Below are 22,809 nucleotides of genomic sequence, written 5' to 3'. Positions count from 1 at the left end.
TTTTCCAGAAAGTCTCCCTGGTCTGTGTTTCTACAGCCCCCTATGGTCAAATGGACCTTAAGGCTCTGGATCCTTAAGTTAAGGACAAGGAGAAATTGTGTCATGACATGAACCTGGATTTGGTAGAATAGAATAGAATAGAATAGAATAGAATAGAATAGAATAGAATAGAATAGAATAGAATAGAAAAGTTCATTTGGAAGGGACTTATCATCGAGTCCAACTGCCAACCTCCTCAGGGCGAACCAGAAGTTAAAGCATTTTCTTTTAAAATGTGCCACATGCATGACCTCTAGCAGTGGTTAGTCCAGTCATTGACCATAAAGTGAAGAGAATCAGAAAATGAAGAATGAGAGCTGCTTCCCTTCCATTTACTTTAAAACATTCACCTGAACCAGGAGCCTTCAGCACTTGCTGGCCAGTTCTCTGCCACACACTGTGCACTTGAATGTCACCACCTGACTTTTGCTTTCCATTAATTCCGGTCCAAGGCATACTCCCTAAGCATCTGCACATTTCTAGCTGGTTTTGCAGTGAATTGATGTGTGTGGGCAGCTCTTGGGGAGATGCAGACAGCTTTCCTGCACCTTTCCTGCCACAACCAGTGCAGAAAGCTTTTGTTTTGTTTCCCAAGGTAAAATAGCAGGTCCTTGTTTGTTTATAATTGCTCATTAACCCTTAGGACACCCAGGAGTTAATCAGTTTTCAAGTGCTGCACAAGGGTGTTTTAGATGGGATTTGAGCATGGGCTCAAAATATAGCTCATCTGAGGTCCCCATTGTGTGGGACCAAGTCCAGTATAAGACATGAGCTTTACACAATCAATGGGAAGACTGGGACAGGAAATTTGGACCTACACAGATGTCTCATGTGGACCTCAGTAGGTCCCTGTGCCCAAAGCCATTGTGTGCCACTTTCGTGGAGAGGGTCTGATGCTGCATACCACCAGGGCAGGAGATTCAGGTGCAGCTCTGGGCTGAAGTTGCCCGTGGAACACAAGGACATGGCACATTACCTAGCAGATACTTTCTGTCAAAGCAATGTGGATGCACAGAGGTGCATCACAGCTCAGTCTTTAACCATTGGCTTTTAACATAGTTGGTAGCCTGTTCATCCAAGATCAGTTGCAAGACACATCTTCAGAATCTCTCTGGCTTCTTCCTCCAGAAAGAAAGTTAAATAGGAGTGATATTATATCCATTGTAAGTGGTTTCTGCAGCCAGACAGAAAATGTGATTTCACATCGTCCAAACCTTCAACGTCTTCCACAGAAGAAAACTTCTGCAGAAATTCTACTTTTGGAATCATTAGACTGTTTTTGCTCTTTGTACTAATGTCACTTCGGGGTTTTAGGGTTTTGATTTTTACTCTGTAAAAACACATTTCACTGATATGGAAATGTTGATATGAATCAGATATAACATTAAAAATAATATTGAGAACGTGCAAATGAAATCAGAATGATACAACTAAACACTTTTGCTTTTTCCCAGTGGGGAGAAAAATCTGACATCATCTGAAAGAGAAGACAAAGTAAATCATTTTGATTTTCTTCAGTAGAAAATGTCCTTGAAAAATGACCTAGTCCTGCTGAATGCTTTCCCTTTCGTGAAACCAGTTTTCACCTTAAAACAGTTCCACCTAAAAACAGTTCCACCTAAATATTCTTGAAGAGCACCCTCAACAAAGCAAGGAGCATCTTACTGAGGCCATGAAGGGCTATGTGATCAAACAGGTCCACGGAAACTCTATGAAAACAGCTCACATCCAAAGGTGCCACGAAGGAAATCCTCTTTAAACTGACACCAGGAACAAAATGCTTCCAATGTGGCAGCCAACTACTGCATATTCTCCTGGAGAGCTGCACGCAGCTGTTAACATTTTACATTATTGCCAGTTAATCTTTTGCCAGCAGGAGTGGTTATGCGGGGTGGCATGATTGCTTAAATGCTAAAATCACTTTGCTACACCCCTGACACATGATGGAAGGGAATGAGACAAGCAGGAAAAGCAAAGATGAACCCAAAAGGAGGACTCTGCCTTGCTCAGCCTGCAGCACAGCAAAAACCCAGATCTGGGACCAAGCTTCTCAGCCTGCCAATGTTTGCAGGCTTTCTCCTGTCTTTGGTAGGAATTCAAATTTTTGTTGTTAGCTTCTCTCTCTCCACCCAGTCTCCTGGCTGAAGTTGGAGCCAGAGTTGCAGGGCATGTTTCAATGTTATATTCAAAGGTTTAAAAGACAACTATTTGATCATACAGAAAGACCATGCGTTTGTAGTAACCTACAGACCTTCCCTCTCTGCAAAGAAACAGAAGCTACATATTAGATATACTCAGTCATTGACCATCTCCCCGTGCCCTTTACAGCCCATCACATTGTTTCCCTCATTAAGATAGGCACCAAAATATGGAGTGAGTGGTTTAAGTTTATATCAAAGATGATCGATGTGTTTCTGCTAGAAAGAAGGGCAAGCTATGAAAGACACAGCATCTCTCCCTGAGCTCAGCTTTACACGATCTGTTTTGTTTTTTTTTTCTCCCCATCTGCTAGGTCTTTAAAATCTAATGGTCATCTTATATTTGTGAATAAGAAAGTGAAGGCACAAGTCATTGTACATTAGTTACTCCATGGGAAGTGCCTAAGTGCAGTCTCTTACCCCCAGTGAACACAAGGGGATCCAAGGCAGCTTAGCCTTCTGTTCAGGAGCCATCTGCTTTAATGCATCATGTTCAAGTCAAGGTCTTGAAGGGAAAAATGTTATTGCAGAAGGCAAAAAGCCTCCTGCAACCACACAAAGCAACTAACTTGTAAGGAAAACTAACTCATGGAAGTGGCCCCAGCAAGGGAAAGGGGATTTGAATTTACAGTGTGTAAACCAGTGATTTCAGTTAATGGGAAATAATAAGTATTGCATATACGACCGTTTCATTAAGGTAAAAAAGTACGTCTTATCTCTAGAAGATCTCTGCACCCTATCTTGAATCCCTTTGCTAAGATTTTATTTTCCCCCTGGGAAGTTTTCTTTCTCAAATGTGAGTAAAGCAGAACAAATTCTCTCATGTTGTTTATGATCTCTTAATCTCAAACTCAGCACAGATACATAACACTGCTTAATGGAGGAAAAGCAAGAAGCATTTGATTAAATGGCTGCTCTCTTGAGGAATGCACAGGCTCTGTACAGCACAGCACACAGCTCACAAATGTTTTGTGGTTTATTATTGATTAAATGTGATTAAAATGAATAATGGGTTCAACTGATAAAAACACTTTTTGCCTGAGTTAACCCTGGAAATGTTTAAGATTTCTTCGGTTTCAAAATCTGGAATTTAAGAAGTGCAGAATTGCCTGTTGTCATCTTCCACCATCAGCATCCACTTGCAAATATTTCAAGTGCAGGACTGATCTTTGAAGCAGGACTATCCGTGATGTTAGGGGACTGAAATAACCACTGACACCTCTGTTGTAATTATGTTGATTAGAAACAGGCATGGTATTAAATGAAAAGGTCTCTGGGCATCATTTTTCTTTACCCCTCAGCTTTCAGGCTTTGGACAAAGTGTATGTAGCATGTCATTAAATCCAAAACATAGCATCCTCCATCTAGTTGGACAGGCAGGTATTATTAGTCAAAATGCAGGTGTCAGGCTCATATGTTCATGTCTCAGATCATCACAGTGTTGGTACTGACAAGGTTTCAGGTAAAAATACAGCAAAAGTGCTCCTCTTTGTTTGGGATGAGGCACAGTGTGCTTCAACAAGACACAACGGAATAATGACTTCATGGACACAGGACTGCTAAAATATGGAGCAAAATGGGAAAGGCCTTTAACATTTTCCCATCCATAAGAGTGTTGTGCCCACAAAATCAGGCTATTGCAAAGGTTGGGTGTCCTGGGCCACTGATGCAGTATCTCCAGCTACGCTGCACCCACACATTGTCCCGGCCCACTGGTCAGCATCTGCCGGTGCCTTCAACCCAGTTTCCCTGGAAAGGACAAAGGCACAAGAACAGCCAATGCCACCATGCTAACCCTCTCTCCTGAAGTTTGTCAGGAGAGTTTCTTGGGGAATAAAGTGCGAACGGAGCTGGAGACAGTGATAAATTTCCCTTCTGAACAATCAATAAAAGTCTCCCAGCCCCGCTCAGGCCCCTACTGCAGATGCGAGGGCCATAATTACATTGTCAAAAAGTGGAGTTGCCCCGGCTGACTGAACCCCCCTGTAAAACTGACATGTGATTGACAGGCAGTTTATGGGTGGCACGCTCTGACTGGCAGGGGAGTTGGCTAAAGCCAAAGGCAACAGTGAAATTTCCCAGCCTGCTACAACCACGGGAGCAAAGGACCGCTGCTCGCGAGGGAATTGTGGGAAACCCTTAGTCATATTAACATATCAAAGTGAGGAGCTGACAGCGCTTACTAAACAATCTGAAGTCAACCATAGCTGCAAAGCATCCCCCAAACCTCCCCGTCTGAAGGAGAAAAGGAATTAAAATGCATTCACTCCCGTCTTCACCCAAGACAGCTACGAATTTGAAAGCCTGCTTATTTAATGATTTTGATCTGCGATAACATACATATACGTGGATGTATATATATCACATATATTGCTGAGCATGTCAGCCTCTTTCATATACGTATTTGATACGAAAGAGGCTGACATGCTCAACAATTTGTTCTATACCACAGGCCAGACTGGTGCTAAATTGGAGCCAGGACAACATATTTCTGTTTGATGTAAGCAATATGAAGCCAGCAAAAGAAAGCACTTCTTTTGGCCTTATTTTCTACAGCGCTGCTACTGCTTCAATGCTAAATTGCAGATTACATGGTTTGAATCAATCTTAATTGCAGCCATGCACTGGGAGTGTATGCCATGCTGAGCTCAAAAGTGGCTTCGTGGCTATGTCTTTGAGCTGCTCACTGATACACCAGGGGTACAAAATATGACTGGAAATGTTGCTGTGCAAAGGGACCTGGACAGGCAGGAGAGGGGGGCTGACACAAACCTGCAGCTCAACAAGGAGAAGCCCAAAGCCCTGCCCCTGGGGAGGAACAGGCCCAGCACCAGGACATGCCGGGGGCACCCAGCTGGAAAGCGGCTCTGCAGAAATGGGCCTGGGGGGCACCGAGGCAATGTGAGCCAGCGATGGGCCCTCGGGCAAAAAAAGGGCTGCATTAAGTAAAGCATCACCTGCAGGTCGAGGAAGGGGATCCTGCCCCTCTGCTCAGCCCTTGTGAGGCCACACCTGGAGTGCTGGAACCAGTCCTGGGCCCCCCAGCACAGAGAGACCTGGGCCCAGCGGGGAGAGCCCAGCCCAGGGCCCCCAGGGTGCTGCTGGGCCCGGAGCCCCCGTGCTGTGAGGAGAGGCTGCGAGAGCTGGGGCTGCTGGGCCTGGAGCAGAGGAGGCTCCGGGGGAGCTCCCCCATGGCCGTCAGTACCCGCAGGGAGGTGCGGAGAGGCCGGAGCCGGGCTCTGCTCAGCGGTGCCCAGGGCCAGGCCCAGAGGCCCCGGGCCCAGCCTGGAGCCCCGGCGGCTCCCCCTGCCCCTCAGGCAGCACTGCTGGGCTGGGCGGGTGCCGGAGCCCTGGCACGGGCTGCCCCGAGAGGGGCCGGGGGCTGCTCCCTGGAGAGCTCCCCGAGCCCAGGGATGTGGGGCTGGGCACCCTGCTGGGGCAAGGGGGGACAGGGGCACTCAGGGGTCTCTGCCACCTTAACCATTCTGTAATAAGGCCCAAGCCCTGCTCATGCTGTTCTCACAGACTTTGCTGCCTTCTGCATGCCTCTGTACAGTGGGTACTCGCTGCAGACAAGCAGGGTTGTAACTGAGTCAGGTGGTTGCTTGAGCTTACTAGGTTCAAGCCTTGGGCTGCAAACACATACCTCACCCTCAGTTTCCTCAGAAAAGAAGAATTGCTGAGAATTATGGCACTGAGTAAAACATATGGAATATCAGCAACAAATCCTTGGAGAGTGGACACCTGGATGTGCTTCCCTCAATCATACCATTAGGGTAACCCCTTGGAAAGTACTTCTGCCCTGTTTGTGTAATTTGATGTGTCTGTGAGGACAGAGTCAACAAGCTAGTCATGAGGTAGGCTCAGAAGGGAAACGAGGCACAACGTGCAAGGAGATGCTATGTTGTTTTTTTCCCCACATTGCTAGAAAACAAAACAGCATGAAGAAGTCAAGGCTTTTGCAGTGCGCTGACAATGTAAGGACAAAATCCTGACTTCCTTAGAGAGGTCAAACCAAGAAGGATTCCTTAAGCTACAAGGAGAAGACACAGAAAGAGATACAGCAAAAGCCTTTGTAAGGCAAATTCAAATCAGATATCTTAATATGTCCCTTAAAAACATAAAATAAAAACATGGATGATTAACCAAATTAATCCCCTGGAACAAGCTTCCACAGAAAATGCTGGCTTCTGTTTCCCTTGATGTCCTCAGACAAAGACCAAGCCTTTCTGGAAGGCATGCTTTAATCTAATGTGAGTTACTGAACTCAAAGCTGGGATAACTGTGTGAAACTCAATGGCCAGTAAAGGACAGTCAATTCAGCCTAGATGATCTAATAGCATTTCTTCAGAGAGCCCCTCTAGGAAATGGGACAGAAACACTACCCTTCTGCTCAAAACAGGTTACTGAAATTATTAAAGCCATCTGCAAGCACTAAATATTTCAGCCTCGCTGTGTCTCGATGAAGTGGTCAAGAGCTCACGACGTGGCTTTCAGCATGAGTCCAGGTGTAGTGAAGCCCCCCTCCTCTGCTGCTTCAAGGGGCATCTTCTCCAGCTTCCACTCAACCCCTCCTGACTCAGAAAAGCATCTGCTCGCGGAGTGCCCTCCAACCACCGACCTCGCCTGACCTTGCTCAGCTCCCATGAACTGACAGGATCACGGCACAGCAGCACGGCTCACTCCCTATGTGCTCAGATCGTACCCCTTGGTGTCTTGCATTATTTTTGACTGAGAGCCATACGTGTCAGTAACGCTCAGATGGCAACATTTCTGCCTGTGGGCCAGGAGAGGGTAAGTTCAAGCCCTGCTGGAGGACACGGATGCCTACCAATCTGAAGGTTGACATGCAAGAACAGAAGTGAGGGAGATGAGGCATTCAGACATTTTTTTTCTCCTAAGATGCATACTGCCTTTAAAAACAGCACATTAGTTAAGAGCTTGACATGTGTGCATTTCACCAATATTCTAAGCATGCTGAGTTGGGACCTGAATTCCACGTCCAAACTACTGAAACAAGAACGTGCCATTTAATACCAACATTTCACAGCCCTTCAAAAAATCTCTATATCTAAATTCTTGTCCTGGTTGCAGCTGAGATAGAGTTAATTATCTTCATAGTGGCTGGTATGATGCTGTGCTTTGGATTTAGGAGGAAAATAATGCTGATAACACCCTGATGTTTAAGCAGTGTTTGTGCTAAGTCAAGGCCTTTGCAGCTCCTCCTGCTTCCCTGCCAGTGAGGAGGCTGGGGGTCCAAGGAGCTGGGAGGGGACACAGGCAGGACAGCTGGCCCAGACTGGCAAAAGGGCTGTCTCATATCATGTTGGTGTCCTGTGGGTGGGGGGCTGCTCCTCAGGGACTGGCTGGGCATTGGTCAGTGGGTGATGAGCAATTGCATTGTGTATCACTTGTGTTGGATATTATTACTATTATTTTCCCTTCCTTTTCTGTCCTATTCAACTCACGTGTTTTACCTTTTCCCAATTCTCTCTCCCATCCCGCTTTGGTGTGGGGTGAGTGAAAGGCTGGGTGGTTAACAGGCTGGGTTATATATACCACAATAATTCTTCTACCCCGTAACGTGAAACCTGTATTCATCCACAAACCCATGCCGATTTCTGTCCTTTAGATCCCCTGTCCCACTTGATAGGAATGTAAAGTTTGGGCTCTGTGGGGCTCCCTTTCAGAGAAAAGCCCAGTGGTTAGAGCAGAGGAGTGGTTATGTCAGACTGAAATTCTTGGCAGAGCCACAGTTTTTCTGCATAGCCCTGGGCTTGTCACTTGTGACAACAACCTGTGCAGAGCCGGTGTGAGTGTGTGGACCGATAGGACATCAGAGATGCCAGCTGTGCTCCTAACGCTAGAGACAGACAGCTGGAGGAGAAGGGGAAAACACACTGCCAGGAGTGCTTTGCTGCTGCTGTGAAGAGAAGCAGCATCCCCACTCCAGCTGGCATAGGCTGGTAACTGCAGCACGCTTGGCATTGCTTCACCATGGGACCTGCCTGGCAGAACACCCCCTTTTGGCTACCCCAAGATCCACACCTTCTCTGAGGAGGACACCTCCTAGTTGTAATGGAGAGGAGGAGAAAAGGATACCCCATTCTAGTAGCTGAGCAAACCCCCACGATACACAGCAGAGAATGAACGTCTGGTTCCCAAGGGATGGAGACTTTCATTTGTGGATAGAAATGCACAAATCCAGACTTCTTCTAGGCACCTAAATGAGCGCCAAGGTTTCATAACTATTGGATACCATCTAGTTTCTTCTTAGGGTCAAGATTTTCAAAATGACTCTGCCCCCAGTATGGGAGCTCTTACAGAGATACAGCACTGGGCTTTAGTGCCTAAGATACTGCAGGAACAGAAGCCTCAAAATGAATTAAAAGCCATGAATTTCTGACCCTGAAGACTGATTTCAACATATACTTCGGTGTAATAAGATATCCAAGTTCATAGCCAAAACTTTTCTTTCTACGAACACATGCTTTTATTTTTTTCCCTTTATTTTTTAATTCAATTTTAATTCAATTTGCTTTTAAAGAGATGGAAAAATGTACTCACCATGGATGGAGAGGGTCCCATTCCTCACTGCCAGGAACTTGGCCCCATATGGAAACATTGGTGGAGAATGGAGGCTTCCATAGAGATAGATGTGTGCTTTGTGATGGAAAGGGGCCTCAGAGGATCCCACCTGGAGCTCTCCTCCATCAGATATCAGAATGGAATGAGCATGCAGTTCTACAGGTCCTGGACCAGTGAACAGGAGCTTGCCACCTGAATACAACAGAAGAGTAAAATGCAACCATTGACCTCAAAACCAGTCATTATCTCGTAGTCAAAAGAGCTGTAGGAGATGGGTGAAACGATGGTTTTGCAATAACGTTATGAGATTAAGGGTAAAACAATATTGCTTTCTGCAAAAATCCAACTTTGCCCTGTACTTCTCCCTGTGGACTTATCTGCTTTTTACATACTCCTTTTTGTAATAAAGATCTCATTAACTCAGTCCATTTTTCACTTCTGCCATGGGCTTTATTTCTAGACTTGAGCAAGACCACTCAGCCTGGGCAGACATCTAAGTCTCTCCAACTCCAGTAGTAATGTTCAGAAAATCCCAGTCCTAACCTACTCACTCTCTAACTGTTAAAAAGAAATACTATTACTTAATTTGTATGTTCCTTTTCAGATTACAAACTGCTTGTGACAGGGAGAGGTGAGTGGAAAACAGCTTTGGAACACAAGAATTGGCAACTTGTTTAGTTCAGTGGTTGATTTAATCCTGCGTACTCTTCCAGCTGCTGTTCAAAACCAGATGCTTCCAAACAGAGTCTAAGAAACTTCTCCCTGTTAGCTGGCTGCGAGCTGATCTCCCCATCCCATGAAAGCCTCATTTTAATCCCTAATTAGAGGTTAGCTTCTCCCCAAAGCATAAGGTTTCATCTCCCTGCCAACATTTTCCTTCTACCATCTATTAGTATAACTGGATAGGTTTTGTCAGTAATTTAGATCTGATCCTTCAAATCTTTTTAATACTCAGTCTCAATAACTTCTTGAGTCAATGAATTCTGTGGTCTAAGTTAAATAGTTCATGAAAAGGCATTTCCATCCCTTGGTTGCAACTGAAGTCTCTTTCCAGTTCTGTCAAATGCCTCTTTTGTTCTTGACTTGTGTGAGCTGACAACCCCACACTATCTCAGGGTGGTTCACTCTTTGGCATCCTTTCATATTTTCTCTCCTACAAAGGACACTGTCACCACCTTTACAGTGTGCTTGCACAGAGCGGACTCCCAGACATCTAATCATTCTGCAGTTGGGATATGTCTTCCTAGGTCAAGCCATGCTTCCCAGGAGCTCACCTGGAAGCCTGGCAGCCTCAGAGCTCCTTACAAAGGGTCTCTGGCCTCCCACCATTTCCCTTTATGAAGCAGCCATGGACAGCTTCCCATTGTTGTTAGCAGGTTTTAATGGTGACCTTTATAACTACCAAACTGCTGGCTTTCCTCCTCAACGACACACTACCAATCCTTAGCATGAAGGATTAGGGACATCAGACCTCTGCTTTAATTTCAGTATTGAGGCAAAGTAGAAGGGTAGAAGTTTTAATACAGAAATCAGATTTAAAAATCCTTTGATCATTACCTCTACTTGGATCAGGTCCTCTTGCTCACAGTGATACCGGAGCTGCAGAGCACTTGTCTGCCTTTCCCACCCCATCCTGACCTCCTTATTTATTCTTGCACTGATGAGCTTTAATTGTTGAACCTAATTTCTTAGTCTCATGACAAGCTAGTATTTGAATAAGCACTACCCCATTAAATATTTTCTTTGCAGATTTCAGTAGGTTCCAGATAAGTTAATACAGAATATGCTTAGTAGACGGAAGAGATAAACCTCACATTTTCTTGCTTATAAGCACTGGGAACCATGGGATTGCTCCCACAAACACCAGCTCCCCTATGTATAAGCTGCCTCTTTCCCTAGACATGCTTTCTATATACAAATGTATTTCTGTTAAGCTTGCTTTGCTAGAACCAGTTATGTTGTGTTTTTACAAATTATACTGAATGCACACTGATAAACCAGCATGAATTTCAGCTCGTTTCACTCAAAACGACAGAAGATTTCTGACTTATTCTGAGATACGTCTGAGACTTCTAGAAAAATGAAATGTTGCTAATACAAGAATGTGCTATGCTGAAATAGGGATAATATTTGAAATGGTATTCATTTGCAGACTGAAGGGACCATTAGATCCTATCGCCTGATGGTTTGTGCACATCATGCTATTGAAAAACTGGAGGAAGTCGAGTCATCTGTGTTTGACTGCTGTATACCCTCCAGAAAGGCAGATAATCAATTAAGTGACTTGGGGACATCATTCTACCATTTTCTATGATCATTTTTCCAACAGCTAATCTCCATTACTGTTCACAATTTCTGCTTTATTTCCAATCACAACTTGTCAAGGATGAGCTTTCAGACAGTGGTTGTCTTTGTGCCCTCCTGCGTTGCACAGCAGGGAGGTTTGCAAAACAGCATTTTCTGCAAAAGTATTTGCAGGTAAATGGCAATTAAACCAAATCTCGGCATTCATTCAGCCTGGTTTGTAATGTTTTTAAGACTCTTCCTGAAAGGAGTCATAGAACAATAGAATCATTAAAGTTGGAAAAGACCTCCAAGATCACCTGGTCCAACCATCCCCCCACCACCAATGTCACCCACTGAACCATGTCCCTAAGCACCACGTCCAACCTCTCCTTGAACACCCCCAGGGACGGTGACTCCACCACCTCCCTGGGCAACCCGTCCCAATGCCTGACTGCTCTTTCTGAGAAGAAATGTCTCCTCATTTCTAACCTAAACATCCATTCTCTCCCACAGCCTGATTCTCCTTCTGAAATGGGGAACCCAGACCTCGTGATCCTTCTGCTTCTTTATCATTTTTGTTGGTGCTGCCTACAGAGGCAAAACTGCCTTATTCCCATACTCTACATCTTGCTTTTCCCATAAAAAATATACTACCTCCTTTTGTTTCTTCATTACACTGAGAGGTTAAGTTGGCTTCCTTGATCACATGGACTCCTGAAGCTTTCCATGACTGCAGCTTTCTCTGACAAAGTCCCTTCCTGTGTTCCTTGTTCCTGCCTGCCCAGCTGTCTACTCAATGGGGTAAATCTGTGTTTGGTTTGAACGGCATTCACAAATGTGATCAGTGATGGATCTCCATTTACTTCCAGACCACCATTGATGGTATCTTTGGTATCCAAGTAGACATGAAAATGATTTCACACCAACAATTTATGTTTTGTTAGTGCATTTCATGTCTGGCATGTGATTTTGCCAGGGGATCCTCAGTTGGTCATCGCACTACGGCATTTAACTGAATTAACTTAATCAAACATAATTTTCTTAGAAAATGAACTAAAGTTTGTTGTCTTTTTTTCTTTAGGACCTGTTTTTCATAAAACTTCTATCCTGTCATTCACTGTATTTTTGTGGTTAGTAATTTATGGATTAAATCAGCCATAACATATAACTTCATCTAGTTTTCTGCTTTGACCTGTACTTGATATCAGACTAAGCAGCCAGTAACTTTACCTATCTGCATCCTGACACGAGACCAGAACTTCTGCAGCCTTCTGTAATTTCCCAAGTACTCTGAAATTAATATCCATGTACCATGGAATGCTTCTACCAGCAGTTTTAAAGCTCTCGAATGAAACTGGACCTGTTGATTTAAGAATGTGTATTCCTGAAAGACACTATTTAACATTTTCTTCAGTAATAAATGGACTGATGGTCCATCTTCCTCCTGTAATATAACTTACCATCCTGTTCCTTCCCACACTGAGAACAGAAATATTTATTAAATACATTTGCCTTATAGCTGCAGTGTTAATAATTTTATCACTGCAATCCAGAAATGGAACTATAAATCACTGCGATTTATTTTATTCCTAACATAAAAAAGACATCTTCCTCAAGGTCTTTATTGACTTCCTATGCTCTATTCCCACTGAAATATAGTCATTTCTGTTTCCACTTCCCTTCATATGATTTTTAATGAGTATTCTAATTGCTGCTATGCTGCACTACTAAACCAGGAAGGCTGGTAGCCAGAGTTGTCCCATCTCCTCATTGCAAAATCACACTTCTGCTGCAAACAACCTTCCCAAATCTTTTCCTAAGTTTCAGCCACATATTGCCCATCCAAAATTTTCAAGCTGTCTATAGGGTAGCTTAGAAATACTAAATTCCTCCCACAAACATTTCTATCCCCCCTCTGTGGGATGGAAGGGATGGGAGTACATCTTCACCTGTAAGACTCCCAAGTCCTTTTCTGATTGCATCCGTTTCAGTGCAACTCGAGGCAGCTGTGGGAAGATGCTCATTTCCCATAAGGGTCTGGGATTTACCTGCTTCTGCCCTGCCTCCACAGGGTCTGCTGAGCACTTTTCTGTACAAGGTGGCTTTGGCATGTCAAGTGTTGCCCATCCTCATACAGAGCCCAAAAATCACTGTCTGCCTCCTCATGAACGATGAGTCTTCTATCCCCTTTTTGTCTCCTTTCCTTGTTTTACAATCCCCTGTTCCTTAGTATTAGGATAACTATATGTCAGTTGTTCTGAACAATTTTTCCCTTTCTGGGTGAAAATTTGGTTCTGCTGGGTCAGTAAGAATTGGACCTGAAGGTGGATGCTGTTGCCTGGCTCCTGGGTTTCTGTGTCCCTAAGTACAATGACAATCCTAAACACACTTGGCAGTGGTGCAGAGGTTTGTGAGATCGTGACCACCAAAAGACATTTGCTGCATGAGATGCTTTGGCTTTCCCTTAGTAGCAGCAGTCAGACCCCGGTGTAATCAAAGGAACCAAGTATCAGCTTGGTTGATCAGCTACAATCAGATACAACTGATGGTCACAACTTAATGCAGTTGTAACCTGGCCATTTGCAAAGCTTCCGAATTCTGTCCAGAATAAAGCCAAAAGACACCTGTTCTTTGGGTTAAAAAAAATGTAAAAAGAAAAATTCAGCAGCTGAAGATTAAAAAAGCAACAGAGGGAAGGCGAAGGGGAAGGGGGGAGAGGAGAGGAGAGGAGAGGAGAGGAGAGGAGAGGAGAGGAGAGGAGAGGAGAGGAGAGGAGAGGAGAGGAGAGGAGAGGAGAGGAGAGGAGAGGAGAGGAGAGGAGAGGAGAGGAGAGGAGAGGAGAGGAGAGGAGAGGAGAGCCATTAGCAGGGATTCGTTTAGTCATTAAACAAGTCTAAGTGTAAAATAAACTGTAGCCAAACTTATACATACTTGTGTCAAAAAATTATACATGGTCCCTCTAACCCTCAGCTCTCTGTATTTCAATGCTTTTCATTGGGTCAGAATAAATATACAGCTGCTGCTTTACAAGATTGTCTTCCCCTTTTTTAAAAAGAAAATAAAAGTTATGCTTCCTTCTTTTATTGCACTTGACCCCTTCTCTGAAAGCAGAAAGCAAGAATATTGCTCAACTGAGCCTTTGGCTGTGACCCTCAAATTGTTTGTTATGGCTGCACAGGAAAGCAAAGTCCTACATATGACCTTGAGGGTGATTTTATAAAAATCAATCAACTACTGTTATGATGGCCTCCCCACCAAGCAAAATAAATACAATTAAACCCATAATCACTTCTGTACAGTAATGTGCAAATTCAATGGGTCTCTTTAGGTGGAGTGAGGGAGAGGGGGGAGAAATGTGGTGGGGCTATTTGATACTTTGTGAGAACATCAGAAGCACCATTCTTCTCAATTAACCCAGCAATTAGCCTCCACCTCTCTGTCCAGAAAAAGAAATCTTTCTTTATCTGTCTTTACCCAAAAGGAAAAAAAAAAAAAAAAAGAAAAAAAATGAAAGGCAAAGACAAAGGCTGGAGGCAGCCCCAGAGGGGAGGAACAGACAGACCAAATGATGAAAAAAAAAAGGGAAATATTAAAAAAAAAAAAAAAAGATAATAAGGTAAAAGTTGTAATCTGCCATGTGAATGACTGCTACACCAGTATGTGAATGGTTTTATGAAGATTTCTCTTCAGAATTCCTTGGTAAATGGCAGAGGGCACACTCAAAATGATAGCAAATGAACAACTAATGTATCGCCCCTTCGCTTGGTCATGCAGCCCACAGAATACCATGTGGGGTCAAACTCACAGCCCAGGTACCCAGAACATTTACCCTGAAAAAAGTCTGTACAATGTACTTCTGGAAAAAAAGAACAACTATCCACGGAGAAATGTTTTTTTGATGATTAATGTGGAAAGTTGCTCCTTGTTTCTGTGGCACAGAGATGGATTCATGCTTTCAGACATAGGAGCGAATAACCTTTCTCAAAAACTTCATTTTAAAAAAAAAATCCTTCTAATATATACATTTTCACAGTGCGTGAAAGAGATGCTGATTTTCTCATTATTATTTAGGCTGTGGTTTAAAGTGCTCTAGAGATTTCCTGAACTCAGAGGGAAGCAAAGTCCCCATTCCAACGAGCACCTTTTGGATGGAGGTTGTTTTTCTATGATCATCTTTTGAGGGGACACTTCAGCCCTTGCAGTCACTGTAAGACCATCCTAAGAAACAGTGTATTTTTTTTTCTAATGAACAGCTCCTTATGGAGACAGGATAAAAGTGACTATCACCAGATTTAATTCTGCGTCTTTGGAGCTGATTGGAGCATTAAAGCAAGCGAGCTGCAAGAAAGGTGCTGGCAAGCCTCAAGAAATATTTTTTAATCAATAATAGAAGGCGTTAGGAGAGTACCAATGGAAAAATTGTCTTAGATGTCACTACTGAGTCCTGCCCCTACAGCTAACAGAAAGCCCGTTCTCCATGGAAGAGGACCTGCTGGTTGAACAACCATCTCCTCCCATCACCGTGAGGCTCCCTGTGTGAGGGAGATCTGTTCTGGTTGTGCTGTGGGCACACCACGGCCATGTATAACTAACATTCCCACAGCCTTCAGCCTGCTCTTCCCTGTTTTCTCAGTCGGGTGTTTCACATGATGAAGCCACAGAATCTCCCACGAGACAGGCTTAAGCTCACACGTCCCAGTCCTGGCAAGCATCCCTGAGCGGCAAACAGCAGGAGGTATCTTTGCTGCAACGACTGATCCCGCACAACAAGGCTGCAGTGTGCTGGCAGCCCACTTCTTGCTCGTTCTCTTGCTCCCAGGGTGAGGCTGGTGGGGCCTCGTCGCAAGAAAAAAAACAGTGAAACAAAGATCCCCCTGTGTACGGGAAGAGGAATACAGAGTTTATGAGCCTTCAATAATAGTCGATTATTTCACGGACCTGTCGCCTGCACCCTGTTGACAGGCTCCCATGACATTCGGATGAGCCATAAATGTGATTGCAGGTTGGAGCAGTGCTGAGATAGATGCAAAGGAGAAAAGAAGTTTGTTATAGTGGCTCGATCCCAAAGGCTGCCTGAACCTAAAGTCCAAACCTCCCTATAAATGTTCCTCCACTCTCACGATATGCAGGTACAGATCCCAAACTAGCTGTGCGCTTCCATCAGGATGCCACTAACAAGCTAAAAAGCTAAGCTTGTATTCCAGCGTTTTGTTGGAAGGAGGCTTTAATCTCTCCCTGGGCGAGGAACCGGCAGCTGCTCGAGCACTCTCAGACAGACACCGTCTCCCGAGCCCGACACGCCTGGGTTTTCTGGCTCGCTGGGCTCGCAGCCATCTGTGCAGATGGCACGTGCTGCCTCGTAAGCCCGGCAGGCTCTTCCCTACGATCTCAGAAGCCAGGCAAAAAGAATTTAGACCACAGCATACTGCCACAGGTAGCTCTTTCAGAGAAGTCCTTCTACATCTTCAGCTCTTGCGTAGCTTCCCAGCCTCTCAGCAACGCCTTTGCTGCTTCTGCAACAGGAGAGCTAACGTGGAGGGGAAGAGGTGTGGACCCTCCTAGGTGTGCTTTGACACATCCCAGCCCATCTTCTGGGATCTAATGAAGGAAGCTGCCTTGGGAAGGCATCAGGGGAAACATCAGGCAGATGGTGCAAGGAGCAAACAGGTCCTTAGGTTATTATTTCAAGTCTACAGGTGATGGACACCTGTTAACTCCTGCACCCTCAGCAAGAGAGTGGGCAGTGGGGAAGGCACAGGAGCACTGTTATGGAGAGCAGGATAATTATTATTATGGTCTTTCTGGGTGACCAGAGTGTTTCTACTTGCTATGCCCCTCCACCCCTGGTTATCTCATTTCAGATTGGTTTCTGGCATTTAAGTTTAAACTTTACAGGTAGAGTTTTCCTCCCAGTTTCTAGTGCAGTAGGTCAGACCTTGGTCTTAGTGACAGCCTGCTCCTACAGAAATCCGACTGTGATGCGCAGTCTGCTAAGCCATACAAGAGGGCATACATCAAAACTAAAACCCTCATGCAACCCCCTGCTACACATTATGCTTCCTCTGTAGTTCTGGGCCCATGATACAGACTTACGCCTTTGAAGGAATTTATTTGCATTTAAAAGCCCTGGACCTCAGTTGCCTGGTTGCAATGCCGGTGTTTCTGTACCACATACAAGAGTGTGAGGACAGATCTAGTCACGGTACAAAGCTGCTACTGTCATCAGGGCCTGATCTACATCCAGGACAGATGTAGACAGACTCAGCAGCCCTTTCCATCCCGTGATTAGAAGCAGCAGCTGCTTCCCCAAAAGGGACACAGCGAGGGAAGGAAGGGATGCTGCTGCCTCAGCTTTCAGCCCACTTGCCTGTGGTTCAGCATGGCCAGGATGAGCTTCCACTGATCCGCTCATCCTGCAGTGCCTCAGAGGAGTCTCAGGAGCTATCAAAGAGGTGGAAAATTGATTTCATTGGCAAGCAAGAACCCTGGGAGTCTGGCGTACATGCTGTAATCCCATCCTAAACAGAACGGGAAATTGAGACCTGCAGCCCATGCCCAAACACAAACCAGGGTTTAGAGCTTGGGGAAGAACCAAAAAACATCCAATTGCTACAGGTTCTCGGTCTTAAAATCCTTCTTCTGGGAATGTCCCGCTCTGTGACTTGAAGTGCAATGCATAACACTGAATTCCTGCTAAAATTATACTAACAAATTAAAGAACTGATGCCTTTTTTTTTTTTTTTTTTTTTCCCCCGTCAGAAAGGGATCCCAGAAAGGGGTCCCGTCAGCAGGGACCTGAGACCAGAATCCTTGCAGGCTTAGTACACCTCACAGTAACAACACAGAAAAATATCACAGCAACAGGGAGAAATAGGGCTGACTATTCTTCCTTTTAAACCTCAATTAAAAAATACATTGGATGAAATTTCCCATTAGCTGGTACTATTTGTACATCCCATGTTCTTTCTTTAATTAAAAAACATGCTTATTGCAATACTGCCGGAATCGCTTTTACGGTATTTTAATTGTAATGTCTCTGTCTGATTAAAAAAAGAAAATATGAACTAGAAACTGCCTGCAAAAAAGTATCACTATGCATATCCCAAATGGGTTGAGCAAAATGGCATAGAAAACACCACAGCGCAAACATTTTCTAACTGTGGCTACTGACTAGGGATTTTAAAATAGGTTTGAGGACAGGAAAACAGAGGAAAAAGCTTTTTCTGTCTTTCAGTGAATTCACACCCAGTCCTTATCAGCAGTGACTGAAGCACCAGTTATTTGACAAGTACTTACGCAGATGTATCAGCTAATATTCGATGCTCTTTGCTAATAGCATCAAAGCCTAGGAAAAAGTCAAGCAAAATCAATATTTAGGTTTCTTTCCTCCCCAGGTCTACATGCAGGACCCATTCTAGCCACAGCCTGACTTTAAGTGCGGATTCCAAGAGATCCAAGATATTGACGGATAAGCATTGATTTGAGGATGTGGGTTCAAGATCAGACCACAACTGACAATGGCATGTGTATCTTTGGGGTTTGCAAGTTCTCTTTTTTTGTTGTTGTTGTTTGGTTGGTTTGGTTTTTTTGTTTGTTTGTTTTTGTGTGTGTGTTTGTTTGTGGGATCTCATAGCTTGAAGGGAAGCCCAAATTACCCATGGCATGTTGGAGGCTGGGTGTACATAATACATATCACCGGTTTTTAGAGGGAGAAATCTCACATGAGTGGGTCAGAGCTTTCTCAAAACCTCAGCGTGGAGTCCGACCGTGACTGCTAATATGCAGCAATGCCTACAACTGGTAAGGGACACATGGGACCACTGTGACAAGTAATATGGGAGCTCTTCTAGAAGAGGGACCAAAATAATCTTCTCTCTTATGCCTGCAAGGGTGGCTATCTCAAAGTCGCCAATGCAAAGCAAATGGACAGTTGAATATCTTCAGCCTCACCAGAGTTATACCAGCTATGTCACCCCAAAACCCACGCCCAAGGTACCCCCAGAAGGAGGACAGGCAGCATCTTCAGTCTCCAGACTACCCTTGGGGCTGTTCTACACAGTACTAAAAATTCAGATAAAGGCAATAGCACATGTCTGAGGTATCAGCCCATCACAGACAAAGGAGTTACTCCAGCATAAGCTCTGTGTAAAGGAAATTTCCATCTGTACTGGGTTATCATAAATATTACCATACTTGTGATGTCGGGATCAAAAAATATATAAATAACTGCAATCTGCTGAATTTACAGAGTTATCTACAATCTGTCTATCTTGTATCTCTTCCCCAATCAGTATTGTCTGAGCAGTTTCATCGTCTGGTTATTAAACTTTCCACTGCCAATAACCACGTGTTCATGCTCCACTCGTCAAGGGGGAGGCAGAAGCTGGTGAGCCCTCACGGCAGTAGGCAGGACTCAGCTGCCTAATCTTATTTCACTATTGCTTTGGCCTCCGGATCTTCTGTCCAGACAGCCTGGTCACCACCAGAACCACCACATGCATCCGTCTGTATGCTAATACAGCCAAAGCAGGGTCGCCTTAAGGATGCACGTGCAGCTGACATGCTTGTTATAATAATCTTTAAACAATTTCTACAATGTTGAAATCATCATGAGGAGACCCCACACAGGCTGTGTTCAAAATCCTCAGGGTGTCTTAAAAAGGAAAAAAAAATGAAAAAATGGGCCTATGTGTTGACCTGGACAATAGGGTACAACAGTGTCTTTGCAGAGGAGCAGACTCAGTAGCATTACAGGCATTTTCCTCCATAATGTCTGTTAAATTTTCAGCTTGTGAGTGCGCAGACAGCCTGATGCTGAGTCAAGAAAGCCAAAGGGAGCAGAGCTACAATTTTAATCCCATTCTCCAGCTCCAACTAAGAAAAACGCTTCAGCTCATGCTTCAATCAAAGTGTGCATCTACACCCGCCTGCAGGTTTGGGGTTTATTGTCATGCCCATCTTGCAGCTGGGGAAACTTGGCAATTATTTGACAAGTTCAGAGACTTGACAGTTGCTACTCTAAGGGAATCACCTAACTGAGACTCATCTTCAGACAGGTATCTATAATACCTAAGATGAGCAGGTCTTTGCTAATGTATGTTTCTCTGTATCAATGCAGGAGCCTACACAACTCCCCTGAGGTGTGCAACTTAAAGAAAGGTAAGGAAAAGGGGAGATGACTCCAATCCAGTCTCACACCAGAGCAGACCTCAACACATCTTGACTCCAAGTCTAACCAAGTCTACACTGTTAGTGGCACCTATATCAGTGCAGTGTGGATGCAGCAAGTAAACTTCAGCAAATAATAACTGCAGATAAAAAATTACCAGGTAGGTTTCTGCTTCCAGAAAGTTTGATCCTATGTTTGGCATGTAGCAAAGCTGAAAATAATAGCATTTGGAATATCTGAAAGCTGCTTTCCTACCTGAATCTACATTCTAAAGCTTTTGGGAAAACATTTTAAAGGGGAGAAATGATTTGAAATCAGAGGAGCTGAAGGCATAAAGATAGTCCTTCAGACTTCATTAAATTCAATAAGACCACTGTTTGCTTCACAAGTCCTGGCTGATTGATTATATCTGCCTTTGAGTAGGCCCAAAGTTGAAAGGGATTCTGCTACAAGATTGTGCCCCACTTCTTCACAAAGACAGAGGATGAGCCCCCAAATCCTCATCTAGATTTGCAGCCAAAAGTCTCAGAAAACTGGGGCTCTGTCCTATCTCCTCCCCTGTACCTCATAATCACACTGGGGTTACAAAGCACCTTGAAATGCTTAGATTTATTATTTTCAATAGGGGAAGAGGGAAGAATATCATTCTAAATTGTATTTTAATTACAAATTTTTACTAGATTCTTTTTGTCTTTTAAGCAGGAATGATTCCCAGTGTAGCAGTTCTTAAAAAATCTAGACCAAGCAAGTTCAAACTTCTTTGGAAATGCTCATGCAATAGGGACAAACTTGCAAAGTTTCATCTGTACGGAACAGATATTAAATGTTAAGATTCAATGTTAAAATATAACTGTTAGATGCATATTTTTCATCATCATCATAATGAAAAACTAGTACCTTTAACATCCTTTCAGTATAAAATAATTTTTATCAACAGAAAAGATCCAGGTCCTTAAACCTATAGAAAATTCTTCCCATTTTTTCTTCGTCTCAGTTTCAGCACAGTCTTACACACGGGCTGAACTTCAAGCAAGCAATTGAACCAGAACAACTCATTCACTTAAATACCAAATGTGCCTGGCACTCTTCAAGATCAGGGCCTAATTTCCAGGAATGAACATTTCTGGCACCGAATGCCAAGTTATTTCGATTCATACTTTGATAGTCCCAGAGATGCACGTCCTGATACTTATGCTGGGGCTACCTCAAGGTACGCAAACCCTGCAAACCCAGCGTTCCCCCCACGCTCATACTCGGTTATTCACTTTCCACCAGTCGTGCTCTAGGATCTTGGATTATTTATTACATTTTGTAGCTGTGGCCTGTAATTCTGTAACATCATTAATTTTGTAAAGGCTTTCACAATACGCTCGCCTCAAAGATGCCAAACTAAACAGAGCTGATTATTGTTATCAGCACTGCCATTACCACTGAATGCCACTCAGGATAGCAGCGCTTTCGGTAGCTGGGGGGAAACAAAAAGAAAATAAATAAATAAATAAAAAGCCTTCCTAGTCATATTGTCATTATGCCTCAAACAGCATAAACGATGCCTTTTGCATACATAATAATTAAATGCTTCCCCATCGCCATCCCTTGGCATCCACCAAGAGCAGGCCGAGGCGGCTGCCCGGCCTGGTGTCTCCAGAGCCAGGCAAGGGCCGGGGGGCTCATGGCCCTGTGAAACTCCACGCCTGGAGGGAAAAGGAGCACTGAACCCCCCTTCTGCAGACCTTTGAGATGCAGCAGGTTGAGGGTGGCCGTAGTGGTCCCCAGCAGCAGGGTCCGGCCTTCTTCTATCGTGACACTATCGCCATCTCGCGGCGGGTGGCCAGCAGGCCAGCTGGAGTCCTCGGCCCAGAGACCACAAAAGCTGAGGGCGAGCTGGAAAAAGAAGGGGAGAGGTTCAAAACTGTTCCCTTCCTTGCATGTCAGCTCCATATGAAGCATAGCACTGATTAACTTGAAAACGGCAGGCAAATAGGCTAGCTCATGATGAGCAATGGCGAAATTATGCGTGCCTGTTACAGGCTGTGATTGCTCCTCACCTCTAAACTTTAAGCATGCACTTTGCAGTGAAGGTTTGGCTGATTTCTTAAGGAACATGTGTATATTTCTATATGAGCTTATATGCACGTGTGGACATAGGCAGTAATAAAACATTATCCAGACTCACACACGAGCTATCAAGAACAGCTTCAACTGATCTGAAAGGAGTGGGGGGGAACCAGACGCGGAAATATTTGTGGTCCTCTCTTGGTGGTACTAATCTGAAACAGCAGTGGAAAGAATAACCCACATACAAAGGCAAAACATAGTTCCTTCATTTCCAGTCAGAGCACAACATGTGCATTAAAAGCTTTTGCTTGGGAGGTGCAGTTTAGGTGAATCGATACTAGTGGTGCTATGACAGTCACTCTCCCGACTGTGCTATTGTCAATTTTAGTTTTGTGCGCCTGATGGTTTGTACACCACCTCTCATAGCACCTAAAGCAATCACATAAGGATTATACGGTGGCTACTGTCTTA

The 22,809-nt window shown here is 44.3% G+C and overlaps 1 protein-coding gene across 1 annotated transcript in view; it reads right to left on the bottom strand.

Annotated features, from left to right (window-relative positions):
• Positions 1 to 22,809, bottom strand: part of PKHD1 (PKHD1 ciliary IPT domain containing fibrocystin/polyductin) — a 254,443-nt gene that overhangs the window by 150,010 nt on the left and 81,624 nt on the right. The window contains exons 35-36 of the mRNA XM_050709748.1: positions 22,014 to 22,164; positions 8,805 to 9,017 (exon numbers count right to left, since the gene is read on the bottom strand). Coding sequence (XP_050565705.1) covers positions 8,805 to 9,017; positions 22,014 to 22,164 — 364 coding nt within the window. The remainder of the gene's footprint in view (positions 1 to 8,804; positions 9,018 to 22,013; positions 22,165 to 22,809) is intronic.

The sequence above is a fragment of the Cygnus atratus genome, chromosome 3, assembly GCF_013377495.2.
Source record: "Cygnus atratus isolate AKBS03 ecotype Queensland, Australia chromosome 3, CAtr_DNAZoo_HiC_assembly, whole genome shotgun sequence".
Lineage (NCBI taxonomy): Eukaryota > Metazoa > Chordata > Aves > Anseriformes > Anatidae > Cygnus > Cygnus atratus.
This window is presented reverse-complemented; position numbering and strand designations above follow the sequence as displayed.